We start from the raw sequence: 21105 nt of genomic DNA, 5'->3' as shown, positions 1-21105 counted from the left end.
CTTTTACTGTTATTTCTCTGCTTTGCTGGTGTCTTGGGGAGCTGGATTGGCTCCTTCAAAGCTCCTTTCAAATGAATAATCCTCTCCTGAATGACTTCCCGGATATTTTTGATCCATTCCTGTTTTGTTTCAATACTGGATGCCTGAAGTTCCAAAAGGCAAAACGATAGGCACATTATAATATTCTTGGCACGTCTCCTATGTCGAAGAGTCATGATTTGTTGATATTAACACATGATTGACTGTTTCATTGTTGGTTCCTCACTCCATTGTCACAGCAGCTGGAATACCTGGTAAACCCAGCAGAACTGGAAGCGTATGTTTGCCATACCTACCTAATAAGTTCAACAAGCAACATGAGAGCAGTTAATCTCTAGATCTATATTTAATACAAGAAATAAAAAAATGCTCTCTGGTGAGGAAACAGGTTATCAGTGCACAGCTGGTATTTCTCAAACAAAATATCTAGTGTGAGTTCATTTTTAAGAATTCAATCAGCGAAATGATTGTCAGCTCTGTGGGTTTGAAGAAAAGCACTACTGCCAATGAATCCAGGGGCAATCAACTGAACCAATTACAGTCCCCAATGTAAATACAAATCCAAACTCAGAATCATCCTGAGTTAGATTCTGCAGTGGCTCAAAACAGACTGTAATAGGAAGAGGACTGCCGTGGACTGAGCAGCTGCATAATTGAACCCTCTTGAGCCAGGTTATATATTAGAACCAAATTCTGCCCCAAGATGCAGGCAGAATTGACCCCTGACTCCAATGGGAACTACATGCATGCTTCCAGGGAAAAAAATCTGACCTTTCACTTAGCACTCCCAGTCCCCAGTTGGGAATTTAATGCTTTGAAGGCAAAGAAAACAAGCTCAAAAGACTCACTTTCAGCACTGTTTTGTTGTCTGAGGATGGTGTCCGCCCGGACCACAAGGCAAATTTACAGGGATCTCCCTCGACATGCTCTGTCACTCCCAGTTCTGAGGTCTAGTGAGAAGGAGAGATGATTGGAGACCGTACATTATGAATGGAGCCTCCTGGTTTCAAGAGATTTTACACTGGGGGGGAGCTCAGCTCCTCTGGTATGTTGTAGACTGATAAAATAAACTGAAAACAAAGCCATAAGCAAGGGATGGCAAGGGAAAGGTGTTTGATCAGTTCAGATGAACCCCACTGCCACCATCCCAACCACCATGCACACCGTCATCTTTAATCTTTCCAGAAATGCTCTGAGCTTTGCTTTTCAGATATAGCAGGGCTCAGTGAGCCCCGACAAGGTCTGAGCATGGGGTTCCAGAATGCATAAGTATTCCAAAGTCAATGCAGAGACAAACAAGCCTTCCCTTCCATCTCTACCTATAAAAAACCCAACCCCAGAATATCTCATTCTGGTAGACCTACCAGTAGTTTGTTCTTGTAAACATATTTAGTGTGTCCTGAAGAATCTTTGATCTCTTTGCTAAAAACCAAAGAGATTTCAAAGAGAAACAAGTGTCTCTCGCGACCTTTCCGAATGAGAGACTTGGGATCCCACACTTGAAAGGAATCCTGAAGGATGAGCTCTCCCTGAACATCCAGGTTTTCATCAAAGCCTAAATGAAACACAACAGAACATTTTATCCAGTTTTGTTCCTGGAACCAATATCCCCAATGATCAACAAAGCAGGGTTTTCACTGTTCAGAGGATTACAGTGTTATGAAAGAATCGGAACATAGAGTCACATGCTTTATTATGCAACTAATTCTTGAATGGATATTAATGGAAAGGCACTGTCACGGTCAGAACATTGTTCACTTTATTCTCTGTTGCTTTGGATTGAATTGTTTCTGTGGTACTTAGTATGCCATATATATTGGGTGAAATGTACCTATATTGCTCTTCTATATGTACCTTTAGTGCTTTCCACTGTATTTGTGCGTGGTAATGTTAATTAGGCAAGGGGAAACACTGTAAAGATTTTAATGGTGACAACTGTATATAGGGCAGCAATATATGGACTACTGTGCCTGCCACCACAATCTTAATTACTTGTAAATGACACAGTAAAGACTTTAATGATGAACACTGTACCATCTGGCAATTCCGAGCATTTTAGCTTAGCTTATCAAAATACGGTCAGTGTAACCAACGATAGGCAAACTTCAGAGGGCCTTTCTGATCTCACACCAATGTGGTTCGAGAGTAATTCCACTGGAGACGATGGAGCTATATTAGTGTAAAACTGGTATGATATCAGAATTGGGCTTTATCAGTTTAGAGTTTAGGTTCAATTCATAAAAAAAAACTTCCAGATGCTTGTGAAAGTCTTAGATAAACTGTCCATAGCTCTTGATTCTCACAGTAACTGATTCTCTTGTAGTAATAGGGCATTTCTACTTTTGGTCGGAGACCAGAGTGAAAAACAATCAAATATTAGATTTCCAGAAACGGTTTGGCTCGAGGTTGGGTGTGTGTGTGTGTGTGGATTCTTAATTTTGCTGATGAGTTTGCCCATCAGCAATTTTAATCACCATCCCATGAAGTGCTGTGCAGATAGATGTAGGACATTGCTTCTATTGCTTGCTTGAACACTCCTCTCCTTTTACAGGTGTGACAAGTATTTCTGAGAAATCTCATGAGGAGTAGGGAAGCATCTGAGAGCAATGGGCAGTCAGCAATCACAAACCTGTCACTGCAAACTCTAGGCAACAAGACACCCCAGGATTAATTCCTGCATAGCTTTCCCCCTCATGATTTTGAGAATCTGCTACCTTCCAGCATGCTGACGTGCATGGCGTCGTTTGCTTTCTTGGGGACACTGAGCATCACTTCCAGGCCATCTTTGAGTTCTCCTTTGCCTTCTTCACAACAGGTTAAGAGTTCCTAAGAAGAAACGCAGGCCATATATAATTAACTTCTTCACAGGCAGAATAATATACACTCATTTAAATTCAGATTACATTTCCCAGCCAAAAGCCTTGTCTCCATGCAGTGTTGAAACAGGTTAATTAAAGGTGAGATTTAAAATGGATGAAGTTTAATTGCATCAAAGGCCATATGGACACTCATATATCGTAAACCTGGATTCAGTTGATTGAGAACTAGTTTAAGGTTCAACAAAATAGATCACCCTGAAACCAAAATAAGAGTGTCTACACAGCAGTTTGCACTGATTTAACTAAGCCAGTTTAATTGAACCAGTTTAACTAAATGGATGCAAATGTCATCTATAGAGAGGGCCTAAAAGAGGCTTAAATTGTCTCTATTTCTAGTGAGATTTTACTCTACATATATTTTGTTTAGAATCATAGCAATTTAGGGCTGGAAAGGACCCCAGAGATCATTTAGTCCAGCCTCCTGAGCTGAAACAGAACCATCCATGACAGGTATTTGTCTAACCTATTCTGAAAAACCTCCAATGATGGGGAATCCACAGTCTTCCTTGGTAATCTATTCCAATGCTTAACCATCCTTATAGTTAGAAAGTTTTTTTCTAATATCTAGCCTAAAACTCCCTTGGCTGCAGATAAAGCCCATTGCATCTTGTCCTACCTTCAGTGGACATCGAGAACAATTAATCACCGTGCTCTTTGTAACAGCCCTTAATATATTTGAGGACTATTATTGGTGTCCCCCATCAGTGTTCTCTTTTCTAGACTAAATATGTCCATTTTTAACCTTTCCTCACAGATCAGGTTTTCTAAAGCTTTTATCATTTTTGTAGCTATTTTCTAGATGGTCTCCAATTTGTCCAGATCTTTCCTAATGTGTGGCAACCGGAACTGGACACAGTACCTGCTGAGGCCTCACCTGTGCCAAACAGAGTGGGACAATGACCTTCCATGTCTTATATGAGACTCTTCTATTGGTGGTTAGTTTTTAAATGGATACTGTCTGATCAATTTTCAAAATCCAAGATCAACAGAAAATGTTCCCATTGTTAATTTTAAAGTTAGTCTCATGAGTCTTTTATTTGTGTGTAAGCATTCCCGTGCTGTACCTGTCAACGTTTCAAAGAAAAAATTAAGCTGATATCCAGCGTCCAAAAAGAGGCAGATGTTGGGTAGGAGTCCTATCCAAACCCAGGAAAACATCCAGATGTTTGCTATTATCAGAAACAGCTGAAATGTCATTAAAACATCTGACCAAAGTGTTCCAGAAAGCAAACTTACTGTATAAGAAAACACTTCTATCTCCCCTGGATTTTCCCCTTCTTTCCTTTTTCTCTTCTTAGGGCTAGACTGGATGTTCAGAGCTCATTTCCTGTGGAGAATCAGTCTCTCTGTGTCTACTTTTCCTCTTCATGCATCTTTTCTTCTGTCATTTGTAATATACCATATGCCTCCCCCTCAGAAGTTCTTCATCCTTTGCATTTTTCTCTACAAAACACTTTTTTCCCAAGATGTTTCTCTTTTCCAGTTCAGTCTTTCTCCCCTATCTACTTTTACAATTCAAGATTTCATTTTTCCTCTCCCCTTTCTATCACAGTTATTCCCTACCATTAAATCTCTCCTTATTTCTGTACCCACCTATGACTGATCCAACTGCCATCAAAGTCAATAGGAATCTTTCCACAGATTTCAGTAAGAGCTGTATTCATCTCCCTCTCCTTGCCCCCTTGGGTCCTTTTGGGATGGGGCTCACCCTCAAATGCAAGTTGATGGCATAAATGTTTCAGAGACTGAGCTGGTGACAGAGTTAATTTGTTGGTATCACCCTCCATATTGAACGTGAATTGAGAGCTCTGCCCTGCAGTGTAGGAAGCCTGAATACTGCAGCACTGCATAGTGTATAATACCCAGTAAATGAAAGTGACTAAACACAAGAGAAACTGACCATCTTATTTCCACTGACTGAGATGAATGAAATGCAAACAGTAAATAAACAGCATTAGTGGTGAAAAGTAAATTGGAGCTTTGCAATTTTTACCAGTTTAATTGCTTATGTTATTAAAACACAGGGAAAGATTTTCTTTAATATATGATACTTAACCCCATGGTGTGCATTTATAAAAACCTGGTAATTTCAATGCACTGGTAAAAGAACCTCTTGGGCAAAAATACAGTTGAGAAATTGGCTTGAATTTGCTACAGGCATTATCAGATTCATTTATGATTTCCATATCATTTTACAAGACACATGTTCTGGGTGGGCCAACTTCTTCATTGCCTTCATTCATTGTGCAGTTATTTACACCTGTACAAAAGGCGTGCAAGCCACTAGCAGATCAGCATGGCAGCGTTTCACGCTATATTTTAGGTACTTATTTGGCCGCCATTACCATAGAATCTGTGTGCCTCACAATCTGTAATATATCTGTTTTCACAACACCCTGTGAGGTAGGAAGTGCTATTATCCCCATTTTACAGATGAGGAACTGAGATGCAGACTAACTAACCAACCAATTTTTAAAGGTGTTTATGATGCCTAACTCCCATTGTCTAAGGTTACACAAAAAGACTGTTGCAGCAAGGTCTCCCTAACCACTGCAGCAAAAAGACTGTTGAACTTAGGTCTCCCTAACCACTGCATCATTCCTCCTCTTCTTACAGAGTCAGATTCTCATTTACAGCTCTTTTCCTGGCCCAACTTATTTCCACCTCAGCATCAGATCAGCTGCATTGGTCATTGTGTCAGCAAGTGAGGGGTGAGCCAAGGCTCCATCCACTCCTGGCCCCTCCTTTCCATTCCTTGCCACCTATCTGGAAGGCGCGGGGGGGGGGGGGAGCAGCTGCTCAACCCTCAGTAGGGTCTGACCATGCAGTTAGCTCCCAAAGGGGAGTAAGAGGGATCATTACACTCACTAACTCCCCTGCACAGGCTTACAGAAAGGCTCCTAATTGAACCTAACGTGACCAGTGCTAGACCCCCATATCTTGTGGCTCCAGGCTACTGTGCCTGCCAGTCAAGTTATTGACTCTCTCCGTGACCCTCTGTACCCCATCTGAACAATGTGGCTAATCAGACTAGATCATTACTGTACCTTCAGTAAAAGTTGGTATTTGGTGATCCTCTGGACGGGCTTGATTAAATAGGAGGAGATAGAGTTGGCCAGGCCGTGCCTTTGTTGAATTTCCTACAGGAAGTGAAAATAAGATGCTGTTAAATACAGGCATAAAAAATCTTTTACCCAATACCAGATGGAACCACCCATAACTAACTTTAGCCCTGGAGTTCTTACTTTAACTAGTTTTTAGTTCACACACATAAAGGACAACAATAGACCACAGGGTTATTTAGTGTTCTCTTCTGGTCTGTAAACAGGGAGAGCTCTGTGCAATCACTCCAGCTCGGACTCTGTTGAGTAAATAACACAGGTTTTTCCTTAGGATGTATTTATTGACATGTAAACTGTTCTTCCTTAGTCGTGAGGGTTTAAATCAGACCCTTAACATTAAATCCTGCATTAATGTCATGTCTGGGGTGGACCTTTATCATAATTCTTCACATTCTGGAGCATTTAGTTAATAACCTCCAGGATGCCCTGGGCCAGATTTTATGTTTCAGCATAACAGAGGAAAGGGAGGGGCCATCACAGATCCAGTTACAGCTCCCTTATTCTCTTCTTGGCCCCTAGCCATGGGTCAGGTGAGAGCCAGCCAGGACACTGCACTAACTTGCTCCACTTGGTAATAGCCCCAAGGAGCATTCTGCCAGCTGAGGATCTAGCTAAAGCACAATGTAGTCTGACCCCTCCTCTTCCCCACCCGTGATATTTGCCCATCCCGCAACATTGTGTACCAGCTGGCACATGATTCTTTTCCTGGAACCAGTTCAGCACAGGTTGTTTGTACTGTCTGCGTAACTAAGCGTTTCATCCCTCCTGTGTCCCAGCTCTTGGGGCAGTAGGACACTCCAGAATGCACTGCCTTATGTGCTGCTGGTGAATGTTCACGAGGCACACTAGGCCCTGCTGATGCACTATGGGATAGCTGCTCAGAAACAGTGAAATCTTCATACTTGCCCAGCCCTTCTACACTGAATAAGGCCAGAGTGAACCAGAGGGGTCCTAAAAGTCTCAGTTCCTACCGAGGGAGGATTTCCCCAGAATAGACATGGAGGCAGACAACTGCAAGACAGCCTCCAGAGGACTCCTTCACACAGCCTGGCATAGGAGACACACGAGGCATGGGGGTGAGGGCAGGAAGGACATATGGGGAGTGGGATCACAGAACATGGCACTGTAGAGATTCTGGGCAGTGCTGCCACCCAGGGGTAACTCAGACAGTTACGCTTGGGGTTGTGAAGAAGCCCAGGACCGGGCTTAAAGTCTCCTCCCCTCTTCCTCTGGGCTGTAAGTTCTGTGCTGCATCTCTAATAGGTGAAGAACAAAATCTCACCCAGTGTCTGATGCACTGATACAAAAACACATAGAAGCAGGTGCGGTGTGGATGTGCAAACATAGTTATGAGGGAAGCAAAATTGCTGGGTGGACACAAGCTGAATGGTGGTGAGGTGTCGAAGTCTCTGACTGGTTATATAGTCAGTCAGGAGTTTTAGCCAGGACAGGGCCTTAGAACACACAAAATGGCCATCCACACAAGGACCAGAGTATGGAGCTGCATCCTGAGCAGTTACTGCTATGTGATACTGCCGACAGGACATAAAAGATTTCAGATACATCTGTAAAGTGGGATCTTTTGTAAAGCACTTGGATGCCGGAAAGCACTATATGAATTTGCAGCACTATATCTCTTGAAGAATTAACTAAGGAGACACAGGGATTCTGCCTGCTTCCTGAGGAAGAAAAACTTACCTCTAGTTCATTGGAGACATTGTTCAAGAACACTCCATCCATGCGGAAATATGAATCCCTATAACACCGCCAAGGTCAGTGACCCTTACCACATTGTGCTGTGTGCATGCTGGTCAGGCAAATCAAAGGTGCCCGGTGGCAACTCTATACTAACACACTGAGCTTTTACTAAGATCGAAAGAAAAATATTTCAAGTGAGGGGAAGAATATGGGCAACTGTTTGAACCAGATCCTCCTTGTTTTGTACTTTCTCTGTGTCTTCTTGGGCACCCCGTCTGTCTATGCTCTGGCCAAATTTTCCTTGACCTGCTCCAACACTCCCAGAAGGGGATCTTGCTCATGATAGTTTAAATAAGAAAGCAGTACTCAGCTCTGTTATTGTTTAAATTGCAGCAGATTCAGAGAAACAGTCCACGAGGCAGATGGAAGAGAGAAACAGGGATCAAATGTTTCTTATCTATGTCCCAGATCCTCAGCTGGTGTGAACTTGCATAACTCCACTGACTTCAAAGCCATGCTGATTTACACTAGCTGGGGATCTGGCCTGTATGACTAGCCACAATTATATCTGGTGACTGTGGAGAATATATTGAATTAAAGAAGTGTCATAAGAAATTAACAAGTCTATTAGACATCAGTGATCTCTGAAGCTACTGGATGAAGAAAATATACACAATTTTAATGCTACACAGTTAGGTATTACAGAAGAACAGATATAAGAGGTGGAAGAGTTTGGTGAATCAAGTAACTTGTGGCCGTTAGAATTCACTGCTATTTTCAAAAGAATAAGGGTGCTGGTTCCAATGTCCCAACCAAATTACCAATTTGGGTAACTACATTCTGACTCCTAAATTCTTCCTGTAGTTTCAGAGTTGATGTGGCAGTCTCCCTTGCTGCCTGTCCTATGCTGATGATTAGCAATGCCATGTGCTTTTAGGGAAAGATCTCTGAAATGGAAAGATTCCCATTGACTTGAATGGGTGTTCAATGAGGTCCTTTACTAGATTGCTACTTTACTCCCATTGGTGGCTGCATTTCTGTGGAGGATGGAGTGACTCAAGCGTTTGCAAACTTTGTGCAGTACTTTGAAATCCTCAGAGATACTATACACATGGAAGATTATTATTGCAGAGAGTATCTTTTTAGCAAGATGTGCTGGATATTGTCCAAATCTCATTAAGAAGAATTGGAAAGATGAATTTAATTTCTTTCATATTACACTGAGGGCCTGATTCTCCACTGCCCTTCAATTTGTGCAGTCATTTACACCACTGCAAAGTAAACACTAACCACATCAGAATGGGCAAGTTTTACAACCACTTTGCACTGGTGTAATTGACTTCACAAGATATGGGACTATGGAGACCTTTTACCCTCCAGTGTTTCTGGCATGTCCTTTTTCTCCCTTTGCATACCAAGTTGTTTTTCAGCATAGTAGAATCCCTACCTTGGCCGCATAAAAACAGAACTTGCCGTTGCAAAACATCAAGATGCTGAAACTTTAACTTGCAGTATTAAGCACTATCAGAAGATCTCCAGTCAACATACATGACTGTGATGGAAAAGCTTTGCAGAGCAAATACCTTTTCATCTGTGTGAACACACTGATAAACCGGTAAATCCCCTGAAATGTTCCATATCCCAGGGAAGCCACTTCTAAACTATTAAATAGGCACAAGTGCCACCTGCTGGTAAAACTATTTAACTGTCAAATATACTTTTAGGAAGAGGAGCTGGCTAATTTACAAAGAGCACTATGAGGTCCAGAGCAAATTATTTTTAAAAGAGAATATTATGCTCTTCATTTTTCTGGTTCACTTAAGAGCTCTAAATACTGAATTTAACTGAAACAATTTAATCAATGGCCTATAACGAGTTCACGAGTTGATTCATACAGTTATTACCATGGTACCAGCTGCATGAATAGGAACCCTGCTGGCTGATTATATTTGTAACTGACGACATTTAGTGTTTAGGAAAGGAGATGTATTTAAAATTTTAAGGATAACCCACAGTGGTCCCTAAAGGACTGGAGTAACAGAGTGGTAGTATGGATGAGAGATAGACCAGACTCCAGAGGTTCAGTGAACGCATTTAGTTCAAATAAAGAATCCACAAGCATGCATGTTTTGTCTGAGCCACCTCTGTCTTCAAAGCTGGGGCTGGATCCTGCACACACTTATTGCCAGGCTTAGCGCTTTACGGCTAGACATAGTCCAGTTGAAATCAATGTGGTCACGTATTGTCATGTTTAGGCAAGTGTTTAGTAAGTGTTTGCAGGATTAGCTTCTTATCTTGGAAATGCTGTGAGAAGAGATCCCCTTATTGGATTTTGGCACTTCAAGGTATAAATATAATGAGCTCAGAGTCTCTTGTTTGATTTTGTCACTGGAACTGGAAGGCCAGAGGAAATCTGAACCATCCAGAACCTTAAAATGATTTGATTCTAAAACCAGATGAAGGTTCCCATAAGGATTGCCCAACCCTACTAGGACCAACTTTCCCCAGTGATGAAGACTGCACATCACACAATGCTCATATACATTATCCAGCGGGAGGGAAACCATTATGTGACATTTGCAATGGAAAGAAAGAATCAAATACCAAAGAAGGAAAAGGACAAATGTTAAAATTTTATAATATTCTTTTTCAGCAACAGTGTGTGCTCTGATGGAGAACGTCAAGAGCTGCTTACATCAAAGAAAGTCCCTCCATGCTCCAGGATGAGCTGGCTGGAATCAGGCTTGTTTTTGCAGTAGGTGACATATATCTGAAATTTATCTGCCTGTGAAAACAAACATCAAGGGAAAAGCAAGATAAGCTATTGCTCTGCTCCCACAATCACCCATTAAGACTCAGCAGGATAAATACATGCAGTAAACCAGTTCCTCTTACTGTAATGAGAGTATTGCAGGTTAAATAGAAAAATAAAAGGCAAACTGTTCTTCCAGCTGAGGAATACGAGGTGCACCAAATATTAGACCTGTATGCTTGTCTTTAACAAATCTAGAGGTATCAGAGAGAAGGCTCAGGCAAACGTTTTCAGCTTTATTCTGGGGTACTGAGTAAGTGTTAGACTCTGCACACACCAGTCCCTTACAGGAGATGGGCCATTTAACAACAGATTGTTGGTAAAACGTGAACAATGTCTGAAAACATTTACTTCTGCCTTGAAGCAATTGTTACAGAGTTAAGGGCTATATTTTGTCACAAGGACACAGCCCACCACTGTGGGGCCACAGAGACTTCTCAGGGAAGGAATTATGGCTCAGGGGTTCATTACACAAACATCTACTCTGGATACCTGAGTGCTGAATGGAGCCACAATGCCCTCCCTACTTCCGCTTTGCTCCCAGGGGAGGTAGTAATTTACTGTTGGCTATATCACTTATCACCCAGACTGGCTCAGCTGTGTTGGCCAGTGAGTGCAGGAAAGCTGGGGGTGGGGTGGGGGTCAAGAGAGGGAGTCAAGGCTCTAGTTTCCATTGCTGCAGGGAAGGAGCAAACAGGGAGGCAGCGTACAGCTGTGTTCCCTTTACTTCTCTGTGCAGATGTGCACTCCAAGTCACAATATAGCTCTAAGTGTCCTCTACTCATCACTCGGAAAGTATCATTTGCCCCAATCTCTAGCTTGCTTCTGGTTGGGTTTGAGGAGATAATAAATAGTGAAGCAGGAAGCCTCATTACCCAGGTGACAAAGCAGTGACCCACGTCTTCAGGCAGTTGTTCATATTTCTCTAGTTCTTTCAGGAAAATGCTGAAAATGTGAGAGACAGCTAGAGTTAGTTACTCTGTATAGCTGAATATCTGCACCATGCTAAGATTACTGTTAAAAGTATCTTCATTACAAAGCTAATCAAATGTGTTTTATGGCCTGGCCATTGAAAAAGTGTGTTACTGTCAATGGATGCTTTTTTCTTTGAACACGACTGCTCCATCTGAAACGTTTGCTCCATGGCTCAACAACAGATAAAAAGATGACAATCCTTAGCACTGGGATAGTGCTGTAGAGGCAACAAAGCGCTGTGCAGGCATGAACTAATTCACCGGCACAGCAACCTTGTCAGGGAGATAATATTTAGAGTGGGGTAGGAAACAGTTTTCCCAGCTGTGAAAATTTCAAAAATGTTCCCATTGCGCATCAGGACAAAATGGGGGGAGAGAGAGAGACTCACCCCAAAATAACCAATAGCCCAGTGGTTAGAGCACTCGGCAAATTCCAGTCCTTGCTCTAATTTAGGCAAAGGTGGGTCTTGAATCTGAGTCTTGCAAGTCAAAGGTGAACGCTCTCACCACTGGGCGGTTGTGGAACATTTCTCACTCTCTAAGAAACCTGAGAAATCTTCCCAAAGAAAGTTTCGTCAAAACTATTTCCCACGAAAAGTTCAAATTTCAATGAACTGGCATTTTCAGTCAAAAACACCTTTTGTTGAAAAATTCCCAACCACCTCTAGTGGCATTATCCCTATTTTACATATGGGAAAATGAGGCAGAGAAGTTAAGTGATTTACCCAACTTTACACAGTGTGTCAGTAGCAGAGCAAGGATAGGAGCTCAGAAGTTTATGGCTTCTGAGCCTGAACTCAGTCCACTACACCACAATCCCTCTATAGTATTTTAGGCTAAATTAGGCAATGGTAGCAATTGAGAGAATTGAGGGCAAGTCTCAAGTTATCAGCCAGGGCCTTGGGACTAAACTCACTCCCTAGGTCAGCAGTGCAAAGGATGTTCATCCTCTGCTGAAAGATGGAAAATTTCACATCACTCAAGTTACTCCTCTGGCTTAAGGGTCACTGAACAGAATGAATAGGAGGGTGTGAAAACAGTTGTATGTGCTGTGCACTACTGTTTTCTACAATAGCAAATCCTATAGGATCTCCCGGATACAAACATCAATCACTGCAAAACAAACATAATGGGTGGGAGGGACACCACAATGGGAGAAAGGGGAATTGGGGTGAAAACCAGACCACCGCATTGCTCAAGTAAGTAGCAAATAGAGGCGGAGGGAAATCTACCAATAAGAAGTTTGGGCATTTTAAGTGGTCATATAATTTATATATCCACAAGGTATAGGACATTTTTCATGTAATACAAATAGTTTGAACCTACCATTCTGGTTCATTTTAATGCTGACTGCACAATCTGTGAGTGATATGGTCTCTGTTGGACCATATCTATTTATGTACTGGTTTAAGATATCACGAGTTTCACTTTATCTGACTGAAGCGCAGACAAATCCTTAGGACTGCAAAGTGTTGTTTTGATGTGTTTGCTTCTAAGATTGCCTCACTTTTTGATGTATAATTTGAAGACTCTTTATTTGAATTGGAATTATGGGATCCAGTGTCCATTGGGTGCTGTGTATATAACTCCTATTGCATGCATATATACATTAAGGGAAGAATAAGTGAATGCAAATCTGATTAATGTAAAGGGTATAGTCCCAACCTGATGTAGGGGGAGCTACAGGTTAGCTGTAAGTATAGGTGGCTGTATGACTGGCTATTTCTTAATCTCCCATTGATCATTTCTTCTGTTTCCAGCCTTTTTCAAGAGATGATATGTTTGACAGGCAAGATTCCAGATTTCTACTTAAATGGTTGACTTTACTGATTTCATCTCAATACAGTAAACTGATAGAATTTACAAATCAAGCAGTCTGTTGTTCCCATCCAGCTTGGCTAGATCAAGTCTTTGAATCAGATAGGGTTTGATTCTGTGCCCATGACATCAATGGCAAAGCTCCCACTGACTTCACTGATTTAGGACCAGACTGCTGATGCTCTGTTTGACCCATGTAATATGAGAAGATCTTTATTAGGCTGGATACATTCGGCATGGGTGATTAAATCTGGCAGACCTTCAGTGGGCTAAGCATACAAGAGAGTCTCAGACTTTTAACAATAATTTAATCTAATTATTCAGAGGTGATAACAATGATTGTTTTGCTTCCTGAGACCAGCTGGATAGAGATTCTATTTCTCTAATTTTGATTAACTTCATTTGGTAACAAGGGTCCTATTGATTTACATCAATCAGTTTATAACCTGAGATATGTTTTGTATGGCTAGGGATCTGGGCTTTTAACTTCTAAATAGGAAAAAAATTATTATGATACATATATGGTATATACACTCTGAAACTAGGCCCCATTTTTCCCATCTCTAAAATTGAGGGAATACTACATAACTTCTTGGTGCCTGTTTTTTCCCAAAATGGGGATAATGATACCTGCTTCACAGTGGTGTGAAGCTTAATTCATTAATGTTTGTAGAGTGCTCTGAGATACTTAGATGGAAAGAGCTTATAAGACTGCAAAGCATTATTATTATATTATTACAGTAAGAGCTGTTTTATCCGGAATTTCACCAGCCAAAAAGCTCTATAAACCTGCGTTTCTGATTTTCATTGAAATGCCGGTTTATAGTCTGGTTGGCGTGGGGCCGGCAGGGGGTTGGGGCGCAGGAGGGGGTGTGGAGCGTGGGCTCTGAGAGGGAGTTTGGGTTCGGGAGGGGGCGCAGAGTGTGGGAGGGGGCGCGGGTTGCTGGATCCTGGGGATCCCCACAAGCGGTGACCTGTCCCGGCTGCTCCTAGGTGGAGGCACATCAGGCAGCTCTGCGCGCTGTCACTGACCTGCCCCTACCCCAAGCGCTGGGAACTGTGGCCAATGGGAGCTGTGGGGGCGGTGCCTGCAGGTGGAGGCAGCACGCAGAGCCAACTGCCGCGCCTCCGCCTAGGAGCAGCCGGGAGAGGTCATTGCTTGCGGGGAGCCGCCAGAGGTGGGCACCTCCCCGGATCTGGCACCCCGCATCCCTTCCCGTGCCCCAACCAGCTGCCTGAGCCCTCTCCCAGACCCAAACTCCTTCCCAGAGCCCGCGCCCCACACCCACTCCTACACCCCAATCCCCTCCCTCTTAGTTAACCGGCATTTTTCACTTACCGGCACCCCCCATTGCCTCAACATGCTGGATAAAACAGCTTTTATTGTATTACTAGTCTGACTTGCATGTCTTTAATCAGGTATAAGCAAAGTTTAAATAAAATTTTAATTATTTTTACAAAGAAGTAAACAAGGAAACAGTAGGTACTCCCCAAGTTTGGATCAATAACTCCATGCCTTTCTACAAATACTACTGTACCAGTTCTCAGCACACATTATATATACGTACAGAATGATTTGTGGATTTTTGTTTTTTTTTTTTAATTAATGAACCTTCTTGGACACATTAGGAAAACCTACTTGTTATGGAAATCATAAATCTCCTGAATGTTGCCAAAGATTATATGTTCTTTATTAAGAATCCCAGCAGGTATCTCCTCCACTCCACTTGTCATTTCCCAAAGGTAGGTCTGGAAGACACAAGAAATTCTTAGCACCAAGAAGTGCAAAGCAAAAGAACAGAGCTTCCTATTTTCTTGCCAAAGGCACAGATTGACAAGGGAAATGTGCACTTGGAGATTAAACAATCTGAAAAGAAATAAAATGGAAATGCTCCAATGACATGAAAAATGTCTCAAGAAATTCGAAGTGCTGACATAGAGAAGGATGTCTGAGGGGGAAGTGAAATCATGGCAACAAAACCAGAGCTTACTGTCTCTGAATGCTCACTGCTGATGGCCAAATAGAACTACAGACCGAAAACAGTTCAAAGGTAAGATGAGTTCACAACTTTAAGAGCGAAGCGTTTATCATTCTATGTATAAAGCCACGTTCTAGATGTAGGAACTTGAATGCTAACCTCCTCTGTAAGGTTTACCTTGTTTACTGTCCTCAGTATCATAGATCTACTCAGAGGAAACCCTTAAAGAGAATTTAGCAAACTATTTACAACACAGTATTTACCAGTGTGATGCAGACCCTTTTTCTGTTCACAAATTATCCAGGCACAGAGTTCAATTTTTAATGAGATGTTACACACAAATTATTTAAGGAATGTTTTAAACAAACAAATTTCAGTCTCTGGATTAATTCATGAAGTATTTGCTATTCATAATTACCTAGTTTTCCACAGACTCATAGACTTTAAGGTCAGAAGGGACCATCATGATCATCTAGTGAGTCTGACCTCCTGCACATTGTAGGCCACAGAACCTAACCTGCCCACTCCTGTAATAGACCCATAACCTCTGGCTGAGCTACTGAAGTCCTCAAATCATGATTTAAAGACTTCAAGTTACAGAGAATCCGCCATTTACACTATTTTAAACCTGCAAGTGACCTGAGCCCCAAAGTCATGTGGAAGTGTTTCTACTCTCTGAATGGATGAATGAAGCTTTTAGAAATAGAGGAGAGCTCAGACTGTCACTTGGGGTGCAAATATTTACACACAGACATATTCATAAGAGTATCTGCAACACTTTCTCTTTTTGGCAATGTAAAAAAATAGCTCATTCTATTTCTTCCCCAACTCCCACCAATAGGTGCTGTCTCCATGGGTGCTCCGGGGCTGGAGCACCCACAAAAAAAATAGTGGGTGCTCAGCACCCACTGGCAGCTCCCCGGATCAGCTTCTCTCCCTCACCCTCAGCGCCTCCAGCCTGCTCGCGGGCCCTGCTGATCAGCTCCTCCGGTGATCAGCTGTTCAGTGGTATGCAGGAGGTGCTCGGGGAGAGGGGGAGGACTGTGGGCAGGGGAGGAGGCAGAATGAGGCGGGGTAGGGGGAAGGGGTGTTGTACGGGTGGGGCCTGGGGTGGAAAAAGGTGGGGTGGAGGCTTGGGGGAAGGGGTGGAGTGGGAGTGAGGCCTGTGGCGGAGTGAGGGTCAAGCTTCCCCCAGGAACTGAGGAAGTTGGTGCCTATGCTCCCACCAGTGGAACCAGATTGTCTGCACTTTCCAGCCCTGCCTCTTTATCTTCCCCTAAGCACCACTGCCGGGGGCCAGAGAAGCTGAATTGAAGGAAACCTCCTACCTGCCTTAGCATCCTCTCACACACCCTCTCACTCCTTGCAGGTGCCAGTCAGTGTCTGACGCACAGGCTTTACTGTACAGTCTAGAACAGCACAAATATATGCGAGGATGCTGTATCATTACTGAGAATACTATGATCTTGCAGGGCAAAGAACTTACCTCTAAACATTCATGCAGGTCTCTGACATACGCTTTTTCAGTCTGAAGCAGTTCAGCCATAATGAATCTGGAAGGAGGAAGGTCTTTCAGTCAGCTTGTACATAATACACATTTATGGCATTACTAAAGAGAAAAAATCTCTTCTATATTTGTCATAAATCAGTGCAGTTCCACTCTAATTTTCACCTAACTGGTATTACCTAGGCTCTATGGGAATTCAAATAATAATAATCATACCTTACAAATTTATGAACAAAATACCACGTATTTTCTAGTCACTCGGGACCAATCTTACATATAGTATAGTTCCACATTTTAAAAAACAGCCTTCCGGAATAAAATCCAATTACAATGTGTTTCTCCAATCCTTTGGCATGTCTTATCTATGGGGCAGTCCTGAAGTCCTTAGTCATGTGACTCCCACCAATTGTACTGGACTTTTGTATAAGTAAGGACTTTGAAATTGGCCCACACCACCTACATTTTTAGAAGTATCCACTATTTATGGGCAACCTTGTGTCACCCTTACTCATGTTGAGGAGTACCTTGATTTCAGTAGAACTATTTGTAGAGTAAACTACTCAGTGTCAGGATTGGCACAGTCTAGCCCTTTAGCTGGCTCAGTTATTAGGTGCCCAACTTGAAGCATGTAGATGTTGATTTTCAGAGGTTCTGAGCAATCACTGCTCCAACTGAAGTCAATCAGAGCTTGGGATGTTCTACGCCTCTGAAAAAAGTAGGCCCTAAGTTTCTCAAGTTGTGCACCCAAAATTTTGAAAATCTGGGCCCAAACTTTGTAAAACCACAAATATAACATGCCCTCAAAACCAAACAACTTCTTGTACAGTCCCTCCATCACACTTAATATTTCACAGGCATGAGAAAGACCATCTGTATAAATGACTAAACTCAGAACCATAACACATATGAAGTAAGTCAAAATGTGTGCTCTGAAATTACAGTTTTTCCCTATTTTAGCCTGGCCTATATGACTTTTAGTTCTGAGATTTTTAAGCCTATCTCAACCTGAATTTTAAACACCGTGAGTGAAATCCTGGCCCCACTGAAGTCAATGTCACAACCCCCCTTGATTTCAATGGGATCAGGATTTCACACCATCTGATCATAAAAGGTTAATTGGGAAACAATGTTTGATTGCACATATACATATTATTTTAACTTTCTCTTCTCCCTTTTATCCAGACAGAAAGACCCTAGTGATAACGAGTCTCTCAATTATTATAACCAGCATGTACTAATCCACTTCTCTGACTTACTCCTTAACCTTTCTGAAAATAATTAATCACAAAGAAATTCAAACTAAATCTTTTGAAATCACTCCAGCCTACAGTCACAATTTCTATTCAAGCCCATATAGACATATCTCCATCGCCCCACAACTGGCTGGAATTATGGAGTCGTTAATACTGGTTGTGACCATGGGAAAGGGTCACTTCATGTGCTGTGTTGTTGCAGTGTGTGTTTTGGCACATACTCTTTCTTTCTGGCTGACTTCCTTTTTTCTTCATTAACCTCGTGATTTGCATCTCGCAGCTTCACCTCCCGGTCTGAAAGACTCGCTGGAATGATGTCCAGTTCCAGGTCTTTGTTATCCTATAAACAGTAACAACACAGATTTTAAATTGGGTCTAATCCCAGTGCTATGTAATAGGCAGCACATTCGCAAGACTGAGTAGATAAAAAGGAATAAAAATAGGACAAAACTGCCAAAAATAAAATGAAGCAAATTCAGAGATAAACAGAAGAATTAAGGAGACAGAGCGAGAGAGACATCAACAGCACCCTTTATTTATGCTTCACCTAGAGAGAATTTTTTTAAAATTGAATGACTATGTATTAATAAGGTCTCTACCATTATGTCTATCTAGGAACAAAAATGGAGACAAAGAACTAAATCTGCTTACCTTACACCTAACAGGCTAAATTAGTTCAGTAGTACTTTACTCCAAAAATAGTGCAATAATTGGAAGTGAGGTATTATTCAGTGTAAAGTATTTCAATCTAGCCTAAGATTAAATCAATTTGTTTTAAAGGGACTATTCACCTGAGTTAGGAGAACAGAATCTGATCCCCAATCTAAGTCTATGGGTATTTATCCTACAATGTGTTCAGAAAGAAAGGCCTCTTTCTAGTTCCTCACAACACCAGGTTCAATACCTGCTTCCAATTCTCTTCTGCCCCTGGCATTCCAATCTAGACAGTGATTAGCAGGGGTGTGTAAAACAGAGGCCTTAAACGTGCCTTTAAATTATGGGTTTGCTGGTGATGACTGTGTGTGTCCTTTGTTTCTTTATGATGTAAAATGGATGCCTGAAAGATTTTTATCCCCACTACAAAATACCGAAAGTGTGACATTTTTGTTTCCTGTGTTTTACTGGACATCTCCTTAGGAGAACCCAGAGACGTGATGGGGAGCTCTCAGACCTTAGCTGTAAGGGCTGGAATGTGGAAATCAAGACCAGGGGCTGGGAACAGGAGTTGTGATTTATGATAAAATTAACTTGGATTGTTTTACCCGATTGATCTATTACCCACTCCTCCCCAGTATCCATACAATCTCCCTGTCTTATGGGCGCAAGCATTTGTGTAGAAGGCTCTTCCTTCCTCCTTCTCATCTATGACTCTGTTAGCCTATTGACCTCAGATGAGTAGCTTTTTCTCTGTAGGTAGAGCTGTTTCTGGATTGCTTGGTGTAATATCACAGCACGACATTGACTTACAGTACCTCTGTATTGATTCCAAGGGCTTTTTCTAGTGAGTAGCGGTATTTCCCCATCCTCAGAGAGAAGTCCCGATAGCGTTTGTCAACAGTGGTGACCCATTTCCTAATTTCAGCGGCATGTATATGTCCTTTTTCTATAAAGCTGTCAGCCAGCTGTATGAGAAGCTTCACTTTCTCCTTGGTTTGCTGCCCAAAACATGGTCCATGGTTATGACAGGTTTATGATTATTTCCTTTGATTTTAATTCACACAGCAGCCAGATGCAGTTCACAATCTTACACATACTAAAATAAAGACTTTATTTCATAATACGTACAGTCCAGAAGCTTTAAACTCCCGCCTGTCCTGCAGCAAGGCAATGCCATTTTTGCAAGGAGGACTCAGTGTTAATCAATGGAATTCACCTTGCAGGGTGAGAAATCCCCTGCATGAAATATGGAAGGTTAAGGCTCCACAACTGTACTCACAAATGCATAAAGGAAAAATATGATGAAAGGTTGACAGACCTTTTCTTTCTTAACCTATTACTTCTTGTTTTGATGTCATAAACCCTACAGAAATATCAAATCATTGTTTGTAATGGCTCTGATTTTGGACAGTGGATAACATTTCAAGTTTCCCACCATAATATATACACAATCATTCTGAATCCATATTTAGGTCTTTTAAACATTTTGTCATCAGTACTTCAAAACATCACTGGGGAGGTGGGCTTGAGTAATTGATTTCTGCTTTCTGAATGAAATTTCTGGGATGTTTGTGTGGTTAGATGTTGATAGATGTGTGTGTGTTCCCTCTGTGTGCTGCCCCAGCCCTGTGCAGACAGGTGGCACGGCAGACCTCAAACAAATCACCCAAAGACGACAAGATCCGTTAAGGGAAGAAGTCACCTGGCCAGGTTTATTGTCGACAAAGCACAGTACTAGTATCCCGCAGACTCTACCGGACCACTAATACATGTATGCCCGTAACAATGGACGCAGCTCAGTCAGTGGCGGGACTTTCCACTGCTCCCTAGGCTGGCCAAAGATACTTGCTCTGAGATTCATCTTTATACCCCAGTACAAACAAGTTAGTACTGCCCCTTTGACATAGTTAGTTACCACCCCCTGATGTCATTAGTTATCACCCATCATTTTGTATATGTTGGTTCAATTAAAACATGTACTGTCATCCTGACCTTATCTTTTAGGAGGGTTCAGTGTGTTCCTGTTATCCATGGGGAATGTTTTTGTACCATCCTTGATATCGGGATGTGTTTGCATAAGCACTATGTGACTAGTACTTCTTAGGAGTGTGTATTTCTGCAATATTAGCCCTGTTCTTGCCAAATTCTGTGAGCAGGACCTGCCTCATGCCAGGCCTCTAATACAAGGGCTTATGTCTCAGGCTCTTTTTCTACTAGTTTGAATATGGTTTGATCGATCATAGAGGTGGCAGAGTCCTACCCAAGTACTGGATCCAGATATAAAACAATGCTCTAGTTCTAATCAGAGCATTAAAAACTAAAAAGGGCCCAAGATATAACATTCATACCCAGACTTCCACCCTCTTC

General features: G+C 42.0%; 1 protein-coding gene across 6 annotated transcripts in view; it reads right to left on the bottom strand.

Moving 5' to 3' along the window:
* KALRN (kalirin RhoGEF kinase) overlaps positions 1-21105 on the bottom strand; it is a 766757-nt gene that overhangs the window by 209268 nt on the left and 536384 nt on the right. For all 6 annotated transcript variants that reach the window (XM_074967163.1, XM_074967166.1, XM_074967164.1 and 3 more), the window contains exons 22-32: positions 19554-19736; positions 18303-18421; positions 16808-16874; positions 14982-15091; positions 11426-11495; positions 10434-10523; positions 5966-6058; positions 2754-2865; positions 1404-1594; positions 888-989; positions 1-143 (exon numbers count right to left, since the gene is read on the bottom strand). In XM_074967163.1, coding sequence (XP_074823264.1) covers positions 1-143; positions 888-989; positions 1404-1594; positions 2754-2865; positions 5966-6058; positions 10434-10523; positions 11426-11495; positions 14982-15091; positions 16808-16874; positions 18303-18421; positions 19554-19736 — 1280 coding nt within the window. The remainder of the gene's footprint in view (positions 144-887; positions 990-1403; positions 1595-2753; positions 2866-5965; positions 6059-10433; positions 10524-11425; positions 11496-14981; positions 15092-16807; positions 16875-18302; positions 18422-19553; positions 19737-21105) is intronic.

Source organism: Natator depressus, chromosome 11, assembly GCF_965152275.1.
Source record: "Natator depressus isolate rNatDep1 chromosome 11, rNatDep2.hap1, whole genome shotgun sequence".
NCBI classification, from domain to species: domain Eukaryota; kingdom Metazoa; phylum Chordata; order Testudines; family Cheloniidae; genus Natator; species Natator depressus.
The sequence above is the reverse complement of the archived record's forward strand: the minus strand, read 5'-3'. Positions and strand labels throughout refer to the sequence as shown.